Source organism: Panulirus ornatus, chromosome 26 (genome assembly GCF_036320965.1).
Source record: "Panulirus ornatus isolate Po-2019 chromosome 26, ASM3632096v1, whole genome shotgun sequence".
Taxonomy (NCBI): domain Eukaryota; kingdom Metazoa; phylum Arthropoda; class Malacostraca; order Decapoda; family Palinuridae; genus Panulirus; species Panulirus ornatus.
The window spans coordinates 252,371-270,285 of record NC_092249.1 but is presented as its reverse complement, the minus strand read 5'-3'; the positions used below and the strand labels follow the sequence as shown (position 1 = coordinate 270,285).

The window sequence follows — 17,915 nt, the reverse complement described above, 5'->3', positions numbered from 1 at the left end:
GTGAAGCGTCTGGGGTAAACCATGGAAAGCTGTGTAGGTATGTATATTTGCGTGTGTGGACGTATGTATATACATGTGTATGGGGGGGGTGGGCCATTTCTTTCGTCTGTTTCCTTGCGCTACCTCGCAAACGCGGGAGACAGCGACAAAGTATAATAAAAAAATAAAATAAACACGTGTACATATACATATATACATACATATATAAACACACACATACATATATAGACATGTACATATTCATATTCACTTGCCTTCATCCATTTCCAGTGCCACTCCATGTCAGCATGGCAGCACCAGGAAACTGACAAAAAATGGCTACATCTGCTCACACTGTCTCTGTCTGTCATGTGTAATGCACCAAGACCACAGCTCCCTATCCATATCCATGGTTCACCCCAGACATGACAGCTAGAGAGTGAGTGTGAGCAGATGTGGCCTTTTTTCGTCCGTTTCTTGGTGCTACCATGCTGATGTAGGGTGTTATATTTAATTGTTTAAGAGAACATAAATGTTTAAACTACAGAGATATATTGTTGTCAAGTGTAAGTGGTAAGTTTTATGGGAGAATAATGATTGAGAGGGTGAGATGAAAGCATGTATAGAGCATCAGATTAGGGAGGAACAGTTTGGTTTCAGATGTGTGGATCAGGTGTTTGCTTTAAAGAATGTGTGTGATAAATACTTAGAGAACCATGGATTTATATGTTGCATTCATGGATCTGGAGAAAGCCTATTATAGGATTCATAGAGATGCCTTGTGGAAGGTCTTAATGTTATGGTATGGGAGGCAAGTTTGAAAAAAGAAAGAAAAGAATGTATATACATCAAACAATGAAGCAAAAATCCTCTCAATACAGTCTTACCTCAGTATGCTTGGCACCCATTTCTTTACAACAGCCCTAGACCTCTTCCCAACCACCCTATAATTAGTCCCCCCTCCTCCTCCTCCTCCTCCTCTATGTCTTATGACCAAGCAAGACACTCTCAGGAAGAAAAGAACCATGGTGTATGTGGTCTGTGTATCTGTGTAACTCATTTGCACTCTTTCAACTTTAAGCTCTGGTTTGAAATGTACTGAAAATGGAGTATGCTCTTCTCAGTCAAGCTTTACAGATTACTCCATGGTTTCTCATTAGTGTTTATTACTCCCTGATTTAGTCCACTGAGAGTACATTTCATTCTAGCCAGTGCATGCCTCTTGGTCCCCAGAAAGTTCAGGTTCTGATACCTGGAAACCGTCTTCACCCCATCCTATCATCTTGATCATTTCCTTGCCTTTGCACCCTTTACGTCCGGCAAATTGATTCACTTAATCTGTCATTTTTCAGTCATCCGTCACTATGCCTGAACCATTTCATCACAGGCATACTCTAAGACTGATCATGTTTACTACCATACCTCTCTTTGACATGGTCATTCTGTAGACAGTCATCCCATATCATATTACATATCATCCTCATCATCTTTGCCCTAAGGATGCTGGTCTCCCCTTCCATCCAGAACCTTGACCCCCACCCTGTTACTCACTCCATCCCCCATAGATAATCTGCTAGCATGTCCACTACCAGGTACAGTACCTAAAGTGTTCCACTTCCTCAGGGTCCACCACATTTAAACAAACTCAGACCATCATCTCTTACCCCTGCAGTACCTTCATACCTTACTTTTGTTCTCACTTATTCTCAGCTCTTTTCTTTCAAACAGACTCTGACACCACCCTCTGGAGTTTTTGTCTGAAATGTGCTGGCAAACCTGTGTCACCTTCATACAGTAGTTAATTCACGTTCTGTTAACCCCATGTCCCAGTGCACCATAGACATGCCCATCACTTCAGTACCTTCACATTTATCTCAATCTCCACCCAATACATGAAGAAAACTCTGAAATCTGCGCCAAATCTGAGTCATCTTCAAACAGTAGTTGATACACCTTCCGTATACCCCATATCCCCAGCCATCTACAGAAATGCCCCTCACACCAGTACCCTCTTATTTACCTCTCTTTCCACCATGTACATGAAGAGATTAAACTTCCATGGCGACATTACACGTCTTTGTAAACTCACCTTCCCCAGAAAGGTTCATCCTACTTACAAAGTTGAAAAGTGTATATAGATGTAAAAGATGGGATGATTTTTTATTTTGTACTGAAAATAATTGCTACAGTTATGAGATTAATTGAACTCCAGAACTGTGACAGTTTTTTGACATTTGGTATTTTTCATGATAATACTGTCGGGTATCCATTTTTCTTTTATGATGCAGTGCTCTATACAGTCTTAAAACATGTACTTTACAAATACAAACCTGCAGAGTATACATTTCACTCAGTACATCAGATAGTGAATGAAGAGGCACTTAGCTTGAAGGAGCTGTGTCCTCAAGGTAATCAAGACCATATTGATAAGGTTGAGAGTTTTATTTATTTTCTCTGTCAAATGATGTATTGTGATGGGTATGTCAAATGATAGTTACACATGTGTTATGTTGTGGCATGTATGATGTTCACTGTCTGGCTTATTAAGTTGAGGATATTGAATGCTGATGACTGTATTGTTTGTTACAAGCATTCACAATGCATGATGCTCACTGTTTTTGGTCTATCTTGTTGGAATTAGCTATTAGACACCATATACTTTTTGTTGTGGGTATAATGTGTGATGTAGAGTACAGGATAAAATGGCCACAGTGTAGTACCTTTGTACTGGTACAGTGTTTAGTTCTTGTGTTTTTATGTGAAAGGCTTCATTCAGAATTTTTAATAAACTTATCTGAATTGGAGATTTTAACACTGATATGGGAGTGAGGAGAATCCCTTTCCAGTAGTTCCCTCATGGACTCTACCTGAACCTGCTTGATATTTCTCTGATACAATTAATTGAGGAACCTCCTCAGTTGAGTTCAAGCTGCAGTTGAAGATCTTGTCTAAGATGCCATGGTTGAAGGAAATTTTGAGGTAACTTTCAGTACTGTGAGTCATGAAGCAATAGGAGATTTTAATGCAAATTTAACCCTCAATTAACAGTTGATGATTGCTCTGGCAGGACTCTCAGGAATGACTGAAATTTTTTCTGTTTTAATGATTTATAGGGAATATCAAGAAAAGTTAAAGAAAGGGGAAAATGATTTATAGGGAATATAGGAGAAAGAATACTTCCCACGTGTTCCCTGCGTGTCGTAGAAGGCGACTAAAAGGGGAGGGAGCGGGGGGCTGGAAATCCTCCCCTCTCTTTTTTTTTTTTTTTTTAATTTTCCAAAAGAAGGAACAGAGAAGGGGGCCAGGTGAGGATATTCCCTCAAAGGCCCAGTCCTCTGTTCTTAACGCTACCTCACTAACGCGGGAAATGGCGAATAGTTTGAAAGAAAAAAAAGATCAAGAAAAGTTTAAGAAAGGAGAAGATTAGATAAAATAACCATTATTTTTTGTTGTATAGACATTTACATATGGTGTATAATGATCTCTCAGATGATGGTATTTTGACATCTTGAAAAATTATAGAAATAGTTTAATAGTTTACTGGGAAGTATCAAGAAGTCAAAATAAAGGAAAAATCTGGTAAATAACCCTTCAGACATTTAGATTTGGCATGCCATGCATGCTTGGCTTATTATATTTGTCCATCTTTGTTCCTTATCTACCATCACCGCTGGATTATTCAAACAAGCCATTCTGTTCCCATGCCCTTTATATGGGTAACTGACTCTTGGAGATTATTTCCTGATGTTAATTGTAGTTGCTAGTCATATAAGGGGTCTCTTTATATAGATGGATTTTTGGTATGTGGACAAAAATGCAGAACCCTTGCTAATCACTAGCAACTGTCAAAATACACACCCTGCAGTAATTTTCATTAAAGAGTAATGATTGCTTTGCTCTTAACACAATAAGCAAGGTTGACAACATCAATGAAAAGGATGTGGATTTATCCCTGGAAAAGTTCAGTAAGACATTGAGAGTAGTTGAGGGAACATGTGTGCCAGTACACTGATGATGGTCATTTTTCAGAGCTTAGCCAAATTTGGGAACCAGTTAGATGAAGAACTGCTTTTTGTCAAGGAAAATATAATGCTCAAGAAGCTGAAAGAGAACAGTAATCACTAGCATGATAGAGGATGTCGCTTAAATGTGCAAATAAAAACTAAAGCATTGTCAAAATATACATCACTGTTGAAGTATATATTACTAAAGACTGAAAAGAAACCCAGAAGACTTTTTGTAAGTATGTAAGAAGCAAGTCATTAATAATGGAAAACAGTGACTAAGTTCAAGACCAAGAAACCATGGCAAGTATCTTAGCCAGTTGATTTGTCGCAGTTTCAGAGTGCACTATTCAACAGTGATGGGGTAATAAAAAGTTGACAGAGGTATTTTGCTGCTTGTGGAAGCTCATCTTAATCTTGTGCTGAATTACTTTGTAGAAGTTAAAGATAGGCTTTACAAGAAAATAATAGGATTTTGTTTTTGGACACCCAGCATACACATCAGAATTAGACAAAAGACTTTCATCATAGAGCAGAAACATGTAATGGACATGATTTTATCACTGTGGGTGTGGGAGGCAAGTTTCTAGAAGCAGTGATGTAAGGCATGTGTATGAGTAGGAAGAGAGGAGAGTGATTGGTTCCCAGTGAAGGTTTGGTTTGCGGCAGGGGTGTGTGATGTCCCTATGGCTGTTTAATTTGTATATGGATGGGATGGTTAGCGAGGTAAATGCAAGAGTTTTGGAGACAGGGGCGAGTATGCAGTCTGTTCTGGATGAGAGGGCTTAGGAAGTGAGTCAGTTGTTTTTCGCTGATGATACAGCTCTATTGACTGATCAAGTGAGAAACTGCAGAAGTTGGTAACTGAGTTTGGAAAAGCATTTGAAAGGAGAAAGTTGAGAATTAATGTGAATAATAGCAAGATGTTTCAGAGGTGGGGGAACAAGAAGAAGCACAAGACCAAATTGGAGGTGGAAGGATGGAGTGAAAAAGATTTTGAGTGATTGGGGCCGGAACATACAGCAGAGTGAGAGGCATGCAAAGAATAGAGTGAATTGGAACGATGTGTTGTATTGGGGTCAATGGGCTGCCAGTGGACTGAACCAGGGCATGTGAAGTGTCTGGGGTGGACCATGGAAAGGTCTGTGGGGCCTGGATGTGGATAGGGAGCTGTGGTTTCATTGCATTACACATGACAGCTAGAGACTGAGTGTGAATGAATACGGCCTTTTTGTCTGTTGTCCTGGCGCTACCTTGCTGAAGCAGGGGGGTAGCGATGCTGTTTCCTGTGGAGCAGGGTAGCACCAGGAATGCATGAAAATATGAATATGTACATGTGTGTGTATGTTTACATCAGTGTATGTATATGTATGTATACATTGATATGTATATGTATGTATATGTGCGTGTGTAAGCATTTATGTATGTATATTTGTATATGAGTGGTTGGGCCATTCTTCATCTGTTTCCTGGCACTACCTTCTGATGCGGGAGATGGTGAACATGTATAGTAATAATATGATATAAGGTATAGATATAGATATATTCAAGGACAGAAACAGTGGGTGAAAGGCATGCATTTTATTGATGAATTGGACCACGATATACAGGGTTGACATGCTGTTAGTGGACTAAACCAAGGGATGTGAAACATCCAGGTTAAACCATGGGAAGGTCTGGACCTGGCTGTGGGTAGGGAATGATGATTTTGGTGCATTACAAATGACAGCTAGAGAATGGCTGTGAGCAGATGCAGCCTTCCTTCATCTATTCTTGATGCTACCTTGCCAATGCAGTAAACCGCAGTCAAGTATGAAAGAAAAGAAAAATTGTTTAATACTGATGAATTATTCTGAGGATATTGTATCTTCCCTGCAGACTGTGTGAAGCTGGTCACAAGTTGCTGCTGAGTTGGCAAGTTTGTGCATCATGTGGCCATCAGCTGTAGCTGTAGGTGTGGCCAGTGCCCTTTGGTATACCACACAGCTCGACACTTACATGATAGGGTCTTTCACATTTGCTCTTTATATTGGTCTTGGGGGCTCCACGACCCTCTGGCAGATACAGAAAACATTTCCTAGGGACTGCAGGTGAGTACAGTTGAGTGTATTATGAATGTAAATTCATTGTACTTGCATAAGAAGTTAACCTTGGTTCCTTTTAGTTTTTGGTATAATTTTTCATGAGTTTAAGTGAGAATTACTTCAGTTCATACTTGTTATAGTTTCACAGTAGATGTTCTGGAGCATGTTGGATGGGGATCAAGTTGAATTGAATATATACATTCTATCTGTCTATATCTCTGACCCTTTTGCCTCTGGTAACTCCCATCAACGGATTGGCCTAGCAAAAGTCTCTTTTCTTATCCCTGTCCTTATATGCCTCCCTTGCATACATCATTTCTCATGTTATTCCAACATTTCTCTCCTTTTAGTACTCTCCCACTCTATTCCCCATGTCACAGGTGGCCTTCCTCACATCAACCCCTTTAATTGTGCTGTCATACACTCTTCCTTTAAACTCTCCATGTTGCATTCTTTCCACAAGCCTAAACCACCTCAAAGTATTATGTTTCACCCACTCTTTTACAACACAATTCATTCCCTTTGCATTCCCTCATACCACATCTCTCATACACTCCCTCATGTCTTGCTTTATTACATCTAGTCATACCACATGCTCATTGAATGTACATTATACTTATATAATCATTTAAGTAAAATAAGCATAACATTTAATGTATCTGATAATCCAAATTGATTTTGTACTTCTTTTGCTCAAATGAATGTGTTTCCCTAATTTTCTGTGAGTTTGCCATGAACAGGTTCACAAATTAATAGAATTTATATCTGTAAACTCAATGTATAAAAGGTATGGCGTACACTCAAAGAGGTGAGCTCGAATATTATGTTCACTACTTGTTTCATATTGAGTGTATGACATTGAATCCTAAGAAGTGCAGCAAACTTCCCTCTAGTATGCATGTAGTACTTACTGTATAAGGTCATTCTGCCATATAGTGAATTGTGTGCAATGCTTACAGAATTTAAAGCCTTTTTAGTCAGTCATGCTCACTCCCAGTTAATATTACATAGTGAGTGAGGAAATGATTGGTGGAAAAAAGTTTTAGAATGTTAGCTGTGTGGGTGGAAGATCAGAAAAGTTGGTATGGTAAGCTTTAACAAATGATGCCATAGTTTAGTAAGTATATATTTGAAATCCCACAACTAAAATAATTGTTACAAAAATTTTTAAAGTGATCCAGGACATATGAAAACTAGTATCAGAAATGTGAATAATGGGTTGAGGGACAAGTCAGTTGGGAGGTAAGTTTGAATGGAGAAAAACTGGAGGAGGTGAAGTGTTTTAGATATCTAGGAGTGGATTTGGCAGTGGATGGAACCATGGAAGCGGAAGTGAGTCAGAGGGTGAGGGAAGGGGCAAAGGTTCTGGGAGCGTTGAAGAATGTGTGGAAGGCAAGAACATTATCTTGGAAAGCAAAAATGGGTATGTTTGAAGGAATAGTGGTTCCAACAATGTAATATGGTTGCGAGGTGTGGGCTATAGATTGGGCTCTCCGGAGGAGGGTGGATGTGTTGGAAATGAGATGTCTGAGGACAATATGTGGCGTGAGGTGGTTTGATCGAGTAAGTAATGAAAGGGTAAGAGAGATGTGTGGTAATAAAAAGAGTGTGGTTGAGAGCAGAAGAGGGTGTATTGAAATGGTTTGGTCACATGGAGAGAATGAGTGAGGAAAGATTGACAAAGAGGATATATGTGTCAGAGGTGGAGGAATGAGAAGTGGGAGACCAAATTGGAGGTGGAAAGATGGAGTGAAAAAGATTTTGAGTGATCAGGGCCTGAACATGCAGGAGGGTGAATGGCATTCAAGGAATAGAGTGAATTGGAACGATGTGGTATACTGGGGTTGACGTGCTGTCAGTGGATTGAACCAGGGCATGTGATGCATCTGGGGTAAACCATGGAAAGTTCTGTGGGGCTTGGATGTGGAAAGGGAGCTGTGGTTTCAGTGCATTATACATGACAGCTAGAGACTGAGTGTGAACGAATGTGGCCTTTGTTGTCTTTTCCTCGCGCTACCTCGGGCACATTCGGGGGGAGGGGTTGTTATTTCATTTGTGGTGGGGTGGCGATGGGAATGAATAAGGGCAGACAGTATGAAGTATGTACAGGTGTATATATGGATATATCTGTGTACGTATATATATGTATATGTTGAGATGTATAGACATGTATATGTGCGTGTGTATATGAAAGTGTATGTATATACATGTGTATGTGGGTGGGTTGGGCCATTCTTTCGTCTGTTTCCTTGTGTTACCTCACTAACGCAGGAGACAGCAACAAAGTATAATAAATAATTAAAGATAATGAAAATGATAAAAAAAATATATATATTATTTTTATTCATTATTTATTTTGCTTTGTCACTGTCTCTTGCGTTAGCGAGGTAGCGCAAGGAAACAGATGAAAGAATGGCCCAACCCACCCACATACACATATATATGCATACACGTCCACACACACAAATATACATACCTATAAATCTCAATGTATACATATATATACACACACAGACACATACATATATACACATTTACATAATTCATACTGTCTGCCTTTATTAATTCCCATCGCCACCTCGCCACACATGGAATAACAACCCCCTCCCCCCTCGTGTGTGAGGTAGCGCTACGGAAGATAACAAAGGCCACATTCGTTCACACTCAGTCTCTAGCTGTCATGTAATAATGCACCAAAACCACAGCTCCCTTTCCACATCCAGGCCCCACAGAACTTTCCATGGTTTACCCCAGACGCTTCACATGACCTGGTTCAATCCATTAATAGCACATTGACCCCAGTATACCACATCGTTCCAATTCACTCTATTCCTTGCATGCCGTTCACCCTCCTGCATGTTCAGGCCCCGGTCACTCAAAATCTTTTTCACTCCATCTTTCCACCTCCAATTTGGTTTCCCACTTCTCCTCGTTCCCTCCACCTCTGACACATATATCCTCTTTGTCAATCTTTCCTCACTCATTCTCTCCATGTGACCAAACCATTTCAAAACACCCTCTTCTGCTCTCTCAACCACACTCTTTTTGTTACTACACATCTCTCTTACCCTACTTACTCGATCAAACCACCTCACACCACATATTGTCCTCAAACTTCTCATTTCCAGCACATCCACCCTCCTCCGCACAACTCTATCCATAGCCCACGCCTCGCAACTATACAACATTGTTGGAACCACTATTCCCTCAAACATACATATTTTTGCTTTATGAGATAATGTTCTCGATTTCCACATATTCTTCAAGGCTTCCAGAATTTTCACCCCCTCCCCCACCCTATGATTCACTTCCGCTTCCATGGTTCCATCCACTGCCAAATCCACTCCCAAATATCTAAAACACTTCACTTCCTCCCGTTTTTCTCCATTCAATCTTACCTCCCAATTGACTTGTCCCTCAACACTACTGTACCTAATAACCTTGCTCTTATTCACATTTACTCTTAACTTTCTTTTTTCACACACTTTACCATACTCAGTCACCAGCTTCTGCAGTTTCTCACATAAATCAGCCACCAGTGCTGTATCATCAGCGAACAACAACTGACTCACTTCCCAAGCTCTCTCATCCACAACAGACTGCATACTTGCTCCTCTTTCCAAAACTCTTGCATTCTCCTCCCTAACAACCCCATCAATAAACAAATTAAACAACCATGGAGACGTCACACACCCCTGCCACAAACCTACATTTACTGAGAACCAATCACTTTCGTCTCTTCCTACATGTACACATGCCTTACATCCTCAATAAAAACTTTTCACTGCTTCTAACAACTTGCCTCCCACACCATATATTCTTAATACCTTCCACAGAGCATCTCTATCAGCTCTATCATATGCCTTCTCCAGATCCATAAATGCTACATATAAATCCATTTGCTTTTCTAAGTATTCCTCACATACATTCCTTAAAGCAGACACCTGATCCACACATCCCTGGGGATAGGGAAGAAAGAATACTTTCCACGCATTCCTCACGTGTTGTAAAAGGTGACTAAAGGGGACGGGAGCGGGGGGCTGGAAACCTTCCCCTCCTTGTATTTTAATTTTCTAAAAGGGGAAACAGAAGGAGTCACACAGGGAGTGCTCATCCTCCTCAAAGGCTCAGATTTGGGTGTCTAAATGTCTGTGGATGTAACCAAGATGAGAAAAAAGGAGAGATAGGTAGTATGTTTGAGGAAAGGAACCTGGATGTTTTGGCTCTGAGTGAAACAAAGCTCAAGGGTAAAGGGGAAGAGTGGTTTGGGAATGTCTTGGGAGTAAAGTCAGGGGTTAGTGAGAGGACAAGAGCAAGGGAAGGAGTAGCACTACTCCTGAAACAGGAGTGTTGGGAGTATGTGATAGAGTGTAAGAAAGTAAACTTTAGATTGATATGGGTAAAACTGAAAGTGGATGGAGAGAGATGGGTGAGTATTGGTGCATATGCACCTGGGCATGAGAAGAAAGATCATGAGAGGCAAGTGTTTTGGGAGCAGCTGAGTGAGTGTGTTAGTAGTTTTGATGCAAGAGACCAGGTTATAGTGATGGGTGATTTGAATGCAAAGGTGAGTAATGCGGCAGTTGAGGGAATAATTGGTGTACTTGGGGTGTTCAGTGTTGTAAATGGAAATGGTGAGAAGCTTGTAGATTTATGTGCTGAAAAAGGACTGGTGATTGGGAATACCTGGTTTAAAAAGAGAGATATACATAAGTATACATATGTAAGTAGGAGAGATGGCCAGAGAACGTTATTGGATTACGTGTTAATTGATAGGTGTGTGAAAGAGAGACTTCTGGATGTTAATGTGCTGAGAGGTGCAACTGGAGGGATGTCTGATCATTATCTTGTGGAGGCGAAGGTGAAGATTTGTAGAGGTTTTCAGAAAAGAAGAGAGAATGTTGGGGTAAAAAGAGTGGTGAGAGTAAGTGAGCTTGGGAAGGAGACTTGTGTGAGAAAGTACCAGGAGAGACTGAGTGTAGAATAGAAAAAGGTGAGAACAAAGGAGGTAAGGGGAGTGGTGGAGGAATGGGATGTATTTAGGGAAGCAGTGATGGCTTGTGCAAAAGATGCTTGTGGCAGGTTAGATGGGGAGGTAGGCGGATTAGAAAGGGTAGTGAGTGGTGGGACGAAGAAGTAAGGTTATTAGTGAAAGAGAAGAGAGAGGCATTTGGGCGATTTTTGCAGGGAAATAATGCAAATGATTGGGAGATGTATAAAAGAAAGAGGCAGGAGGTCAAGGGAAAGGTACAAGAGGTGAAAAAGAGGGCAAATGAGAGTTGGGGTGAGAGAGTATCATTAAATTTTGGGGAGAGTAAAAAGATGTTTTGGAAGGAGGTAAATAAAGTGCGTAAGACAAGGGAACAAATGGGAACTTCAGTGAAGGGGGCTAATGGGGAGATGATAACAAGTAGTGGTGATGTGAGAAGGAGATGGAGTGAGTATTTTAAAGGTTTGTTGAATGTGTTTGATGATAGAGCGGCAGATATAGGGTGTTTTGGTCGAGGTGGTGTGCAAAGTGAGAGGGTTAGAGAGAATGATTTGGTAAACAGAGAAGAGGTAGTAAAAGCTTTGCGGAAGATGAAAGCCAGCAAGGCAGCGGGTTTGAATGGTATTGCAGTGGAATTGATTAAAAAAGGGGGTGACTATTATTGACTGGTTGGTAAGGTTATTTAATGTATGTATGACTCATGGTGAGGTGCCTGCAGATTGGCGGAATGCTTGCATAGTGCCATTGTACAAAGGCAAAGGGGATAAGAGTGAGTGCTCAAATTACAGAGGTATAAGTTTGTTGAGTATTCCTGGTAAATTATATGGGAGGGTATTGATTGAGAGGGTGAAGGCATGTACAGAGCATCAGATTGGGGAAGAGCAGTGTGGTTTCAGAAGTGGTAGAGGATGTGTGGATCAGGTGTTTGCTTTGAAGAATGTATGTGAGAAATACTTAGAAAAGCAAATGGATTTGTATGTAGCATTTATGGATCTGGAGAAGGCATATGATAGAGTTGATAGAGATGCTCTGTGGAAGGTATTAAGAATATATGGTGTGGGAGGCAAGTTGTTAGAAGCAGTGAAAAGTTTTTATCGAGGATGTAAGGCATGTGTTTGTGTAGGAAGAGAGGAAAGTGATTGGTTCTCAGTGAATGTAGGTTTGCGGCAGGGGTGTTTGATGTCACCATGGTTGTTTAATTTGTTTATTGACGGGGTTGTTAGGGAGGTGAATGCAAGAGTTTTGGGAAGAGGGGCAAGTATGCAGTCTGTTGTGGATGAGAGAGCTTGGGAAGTGAGTCAGTTGTTGTTCGCTGATGATTCAGCGCTGGTGGCTGATTCATGTGAGAAACTGCAGAAGCTGGTCACTGAGTTTATAAAGTGAAAAAGATTTTGTGTGATCGGGATCTGAACATGTAGGAGGGTGAAAGGAGGGCAAGGAATAGAGTGAATTGGATCGATGTGGTATACCGGGGTTGACGTGCTGTCAGTGGATTAAATCAGGGCATGTGAAGCGTCTGGGGTAAACCATGGAAAGCTGTGTGGTAGGTATGTATATTTGCGTGTGTGGACGTATGTATATACATGTGTATGAGGGTGGGTTGGGCCATTTCTTTCGTCTGTTTCCTTGCGCTACCTCGCAAACGCGGGAGACAGCGACAAAGCAAAAAAAATATATATATATATATATATATATATATATATATATATATATATATATATATATATATATATATATTTTTTTTTTTTTTTTTTTTTTTTTTTTTCATACTATTCGCTATTTCCCGCGATAGCGAGGTAGCGTTAAGAACAGAGGACTGGGCCTTTGAGGGAATATCCTCACCTGGACCTCTTCTCTGTTACTTCTTTTGGAAAATTAAAAAAAAAAAAAAAAAAAAAAAACGAGAGGGGAGGATTTCCAGCCCCCGCTCCCTTCCCTTTTAGTCGCCTTCTACGACACGCAGGGAATACGTGGGAAGTATTCTTTCTCCCCTATCCCCAGGGAATAAAGGGGAGGTCCGGAGCTGAGCGGTCCGGTACCAGATCATGTCCAGTATATATATATATATATATATATATATATATATATATATATATATATATATATATATATATATATATATATATTCGACCATACACTCACATATACATACGCATACACAGACATATACCTATATACACATGTACATATTCATACTTGCTTGCCTTCATTCATTCCTAGCCATTCCTAGCGCTCCCTCGCCCCACAGGAAACAGCATCGCTACCCCCTACTTCAGCAAGGTAGCGCCAGGAAAACGGACAAAAAAGACCACATTCGTTCGCACTCAGTCTCTTGCTTTCGTGTGTAATGCACCGAAACCACAGCTCCGTGTCCAGATCCAGGCCCCGCATTCCTTTCCATGATTCGCCCCTAACGTTTCATATGCCCTGGTTCATTCCATTCACAGTTATATATCCTAGCTTGAGCCAGGTACCCATTTCATCGACCAACCCCTAGGGTTAGATGAACAGCTGGGTTTCCTGAGGACGGACTGCTGTAACCAGGATTCGAACCTATGCTCTCGATCATGGGTGGCCCGTGAATAAGTCACGGTTAGGAACTGCCTTGGAGTGGGGGGAAAGATTTCGACCTCCATGTTCCCTGCGTGTCAGAAAAGTAAAAGGGGCGGGGGTGCAAGTGGTAAATTGGAGCTGAGCAGTTGATGTTGCTATATGATGCACAGAAATGATTATATAGTATGAGTTGTGGGTGAAGGAAACAGATTGACTGAGGACATGGTTAATGCGGACAGCAAACATAAAGTCAAGAGGTTTTAGGATTGTAAGTGTTCGAGATGGAACTCCACGAGAGTAAAGCTCCCTCCCCAATAGAGTACAAAAAGGTTATTCTATGATTACGTAATTATACAACTCGTCCCAGATACAATTCCAGTTTGAATTATTGTGTTTTGAAATTGAAAGGAGGGAAACGTGATTCATAGAGATATGGAGAAATAGCGTTTTAGCACTGTTAATGCTTCGATCCTAGATACAGCAGCGGTCTGAATTTAGAGGAACTATGATCATTACGAGACTTGTTGCAACGCACATATAGTAATCACAGGCATATCATAATTGCCAGGCTTTCCTAAGGGGGTGGTCGTAATTGTAGAAAGGCAGACTTTTTTTTTGTACACGGAACTAGTTACGTTAGAAGCAGGTGCGTCGAAAGTCAGCATGAGTCCAGAGGAACATATCGTCCTGCTTGAAAAGGGTACGAAGGCAAGGCTCGCTCTCAGGGACCCTGCTTTTCTCCTAAGATTTATGAAAAGATTCTAATTAAAAAGAAACGGATTGGAGAAAATCCTGTTCTAATTTTAGGAAGATAGAAGCAAAGCCAAGTTTTAAGGGAAATATTTTATATAGAAAAAATTAGAAGCAAAATCTAAGTAAAAAAAATAGAAGCAAAGCCTAATTTTGTAACGAAAAAGATAAAAGCAGAGGCTAGTAATTATTAAGGAATATAGAAATCTCGTAAAAGAAAAACAAGCAGAGGCTAATAATTACTAAGGAATGTAGGACTCTTGGTTTACTTGCGGATGAGGAAATAGTAATCTTTGTGCAAAAAAGAAATATGAATAAGAGGGCTTTTTTTTGGGGGGGGGGGGGGGGTCCTTTAACCGACACAGGTAAGAGGAATTCCTGGCCGGTCCCTCCGTTTCCTGTGTGATACGCTGAGTGGGTGAGTGATGAGAACACTTCCTTGTCATCGACTTCATTATTTATTACGAATAGCTATTTTTACGAATGTCGAAGACGCCATTGCATGGATATTAGATTTTGTATGTCTAATCGTATTGTAAATGATGATTACGTATGGCAAAACTTCCTTTGGGGCTTTACCGGAACCCACAATGTTGCTTATTTGATAAGATTTACGTATAAAGTATTTGTGAAAGTTGTACATCAATGTCTGTAGTGTTATTTATGGTAGCAAGGAATTTATTCGTATTCGTTAGCTAATATCCGCCCATAGCGGAAGACAGGTAATCAAGTGGTTTTGGAATTTTTGAAGGCTATGGAGGTGGAGGATATCAGATATGAATGTAGGTAAGTAGTTGTATGTGTCTGGGTGCGATATAATGGGAGATACCTGCCGGTTAAAAACATTCCGGTTTGATCATTTGGTATTCCTAGGCAGACTTTCACTTCAGAAGGGAACCCACAACGTACGACACTTTTTCCATGTCAACCATAATGTGTTAGTAAAGCAGTAGTTACCTTGACATCATAAAAGATTTCGATTTTTAATGTTTTCCTAATTATGTTATTCTTGTAGAAATCTGGAGCTTTGCTTAGAGGCTTAACTCTTCATGGTATATTCTAAGATGTCAGAGAGAAAGTTGCAGACCTTGCTGTGCCGCAGATGCGTCTGCTTGTGTCGAAGGGAACAAGGACGTGTTATTTGGTGTGAAGAAACGTGAAGTAACTGAAATTGTGGATATTTAGCACACGTGATAATTTAATGCGCCTGCTTTAATCTGATATATATATATATATATATATATATATATATATATATATATATATATATATATATATTGATGATATTTGAAATAATTATCATTTGTTAAATTATTGAATGTGATTATGCATGTATGCTCAGTGTGGAAAATTAGAAAAGTAAACTATTGTTCGGGATAAGTATGTGTAGGTTAATGAGAGTACGGCAGTTGGAGGACGGGTGTTGATGTATTCAGAAAAGTCGCTGTATGACATGAAATCAGTTAGGATTTTTTACGGATTTTGGGAATTCTTGATGTTCAATGAATTAAGAGGGAGCATTTTACTTTTTCATGCCAACATAGTTAAGTTGGTCGTTGATGGCTCTGAAGGTTAGGAAAAAAGTTGGGTTGTTTAATTATGGTAGAAGTAGGCAAAATAATTTAAAAGCAACGTATGAATACTTCAGAATTTGCCAGCGGATCAAGATTTTTATAAATTCTGATTGTTATGGTCGAAATCCATCGACAGTGTTAATGTCCGGCTGTCGTGCTCCACCTGAATATTCGTATTTGAATAATACATTTTTATCCACTATTTGAACGTTCTGTTACGATCATTGAACTCAGATATAGAACGCTAAAAAATATTGCGGATATATGACTATAATGAAGACGGAAAGGGTAGATGGTAAAGTTATTACAGGTGTTTATATTTTGTGGTCCATGAACGTTTTCTTGGTGATCAATGAAAAATCCAAAGCAAATTCTAATAAACATTTAATAGTTTAATTCTTACGTTAAGAGTATTTCTTTTACCTTTACTAGTATTTGCTCGATTGTATGCCAGAACCTAAAACAGCAAGAAATGTCAGCGTTACAAATCTGTGTTCGAAATAAGTTTGTCATGTAGAATCATGGTGTATCAGCAGCAGTACCTAATGTATGAAACAACGTCTTCCTTTCACTAAACGAAGGACGGTACAAAGACCAGGAGTACTACCATAAGTGGTCCACATGTAAGAAAAGGTAAATAACCTCTGGGTTAGAGTATAGAATACGTGGTGTAGCGTGATTTGGAGCATTTTATATAGTTATAGGTAAAAGGTAATAGATTGATATGGGAAAATATAGGATTAACAAAAGTAGAGTAAACACTGGTCAGAATTTAACAGAACCTTACGAAAATACAACCTCCTTAGCTGCCAATATTTGTTTTAATTTTGATTATTTTGGAAAAACACAAATCATATGGTTGCCATTTCTCAGCAACGAATGTACAGGAAAATAATGTTAACTAGCTTACAGATTTCAACCAACTGCATAAAAGTGAGTCTTTAGTAGGTGTTAGGGGAAGTTTGTTGAGGGTTTTCGTAGGTTCCATTCATTTCTAGAAGTGTTTCACTAACTAAATTTTCCCTGATCTTCACAGCCCTCTTTATGTGTGACTTTAGGATAACTAATGATTACTGTCATGGTCACTGCCCTTAATTTATTCTCCACAATCAATCATGCACTCCTTAAAAAATTCTATTACATCTCCGTAAGTAAGGATGTGGCATTGTAGTACGTAAACGTATGCTCAGGGAAAGGTGTTGATTGTTGTAACTGATAAAACGTTTTGGTCACAGAGTTAGGTGTCATACCAAAATATTTTATGTCTGTAATGTTGACAACTGATTGGTAGAATTAAACTTGTTTTTTGTAAGGAAAAGGTCTCCAAGGCAGATTGATGAAATGTCGTAGCGTACTTAAAGGATTGAACAACATCGAAATTGAAAATTACGTTATTGCCAGCACTACCAGCGAAAGGAAATTGACTATAACTAGAGGTCACTGAGTCAAGCTGGATTGTACAGAAGGTTTCTTTGTCAACAACATTATTGTTGAATAAAATAATATCCCAGAACATATTTTTCTGAGCAACACTTAATATCTTCAAAATAGGTCTGATCATTATTTGTCACTCCGTTTTTGAATGATTCAGTCAGTCATCATAATGTAGTGGTATATTATGCTACCTTCTCAAGCAACTTGAGTTGCCTGCTTTAAGGGAGCAAGAAAGAATTATTGTATTCTTTTATATCAGGAATAATATGCTATCTCGAGGGACTGGAGCTCAAGCATATTCTTATGACTGTCTTTATAACAAAAATGAAGGGATGCATGGCACTTATTGGAATGCGTTACATATGCTCATTCTACCTTATTGCTGTCCTCTAGAAATTTCCTTTAGCTATATTAATTCTGCGTGGTATTTTTTCTACCTGTATTTCTGTTCAGCATGTTGCTAGAGGAAGTGGAGGATGGGAGAGCCTTTACATTACTATTCTTTTCTATTGCTTTTTACTTTTAAGACCAAAGCACCTTGCATGGA

At 39.6% G+C, this 17,915-nt stretch overlaps 1 protein-coding gene across 5 annotated transcripts in view; it reads left to right on the top strand.

The window, feature by feature from the left end:
* Fatp1 (Fatty acid transport protein 1) overlaps positions 1–17,915 on the top strand; it is a 186,391-nt gene that overhangs the window by 13,871 nt on the left and 154,605 nt on the right. For 4 of the 5 annotated variants that reach the window (XM_071677795.1, XM_071677794.1, XM_071677792.1 and 1 more), the window contains exon 2: positions 5,862–6,073. In XM_071677795.1, coding sequence (XP_071533896.1) covers positions 5,913–6,073 — 161 coding nt within the window. In that variant the 5' untranslated portion in view covers positions 5,862–5,912. Of the gene's footprint in view, positions 1–5,861; positions 6,074–16,357; positions 16,568–17,915 lie in introns of those variants that run through there. The other variant, XM_071677798.1, reaches the window with a different exon arrangement.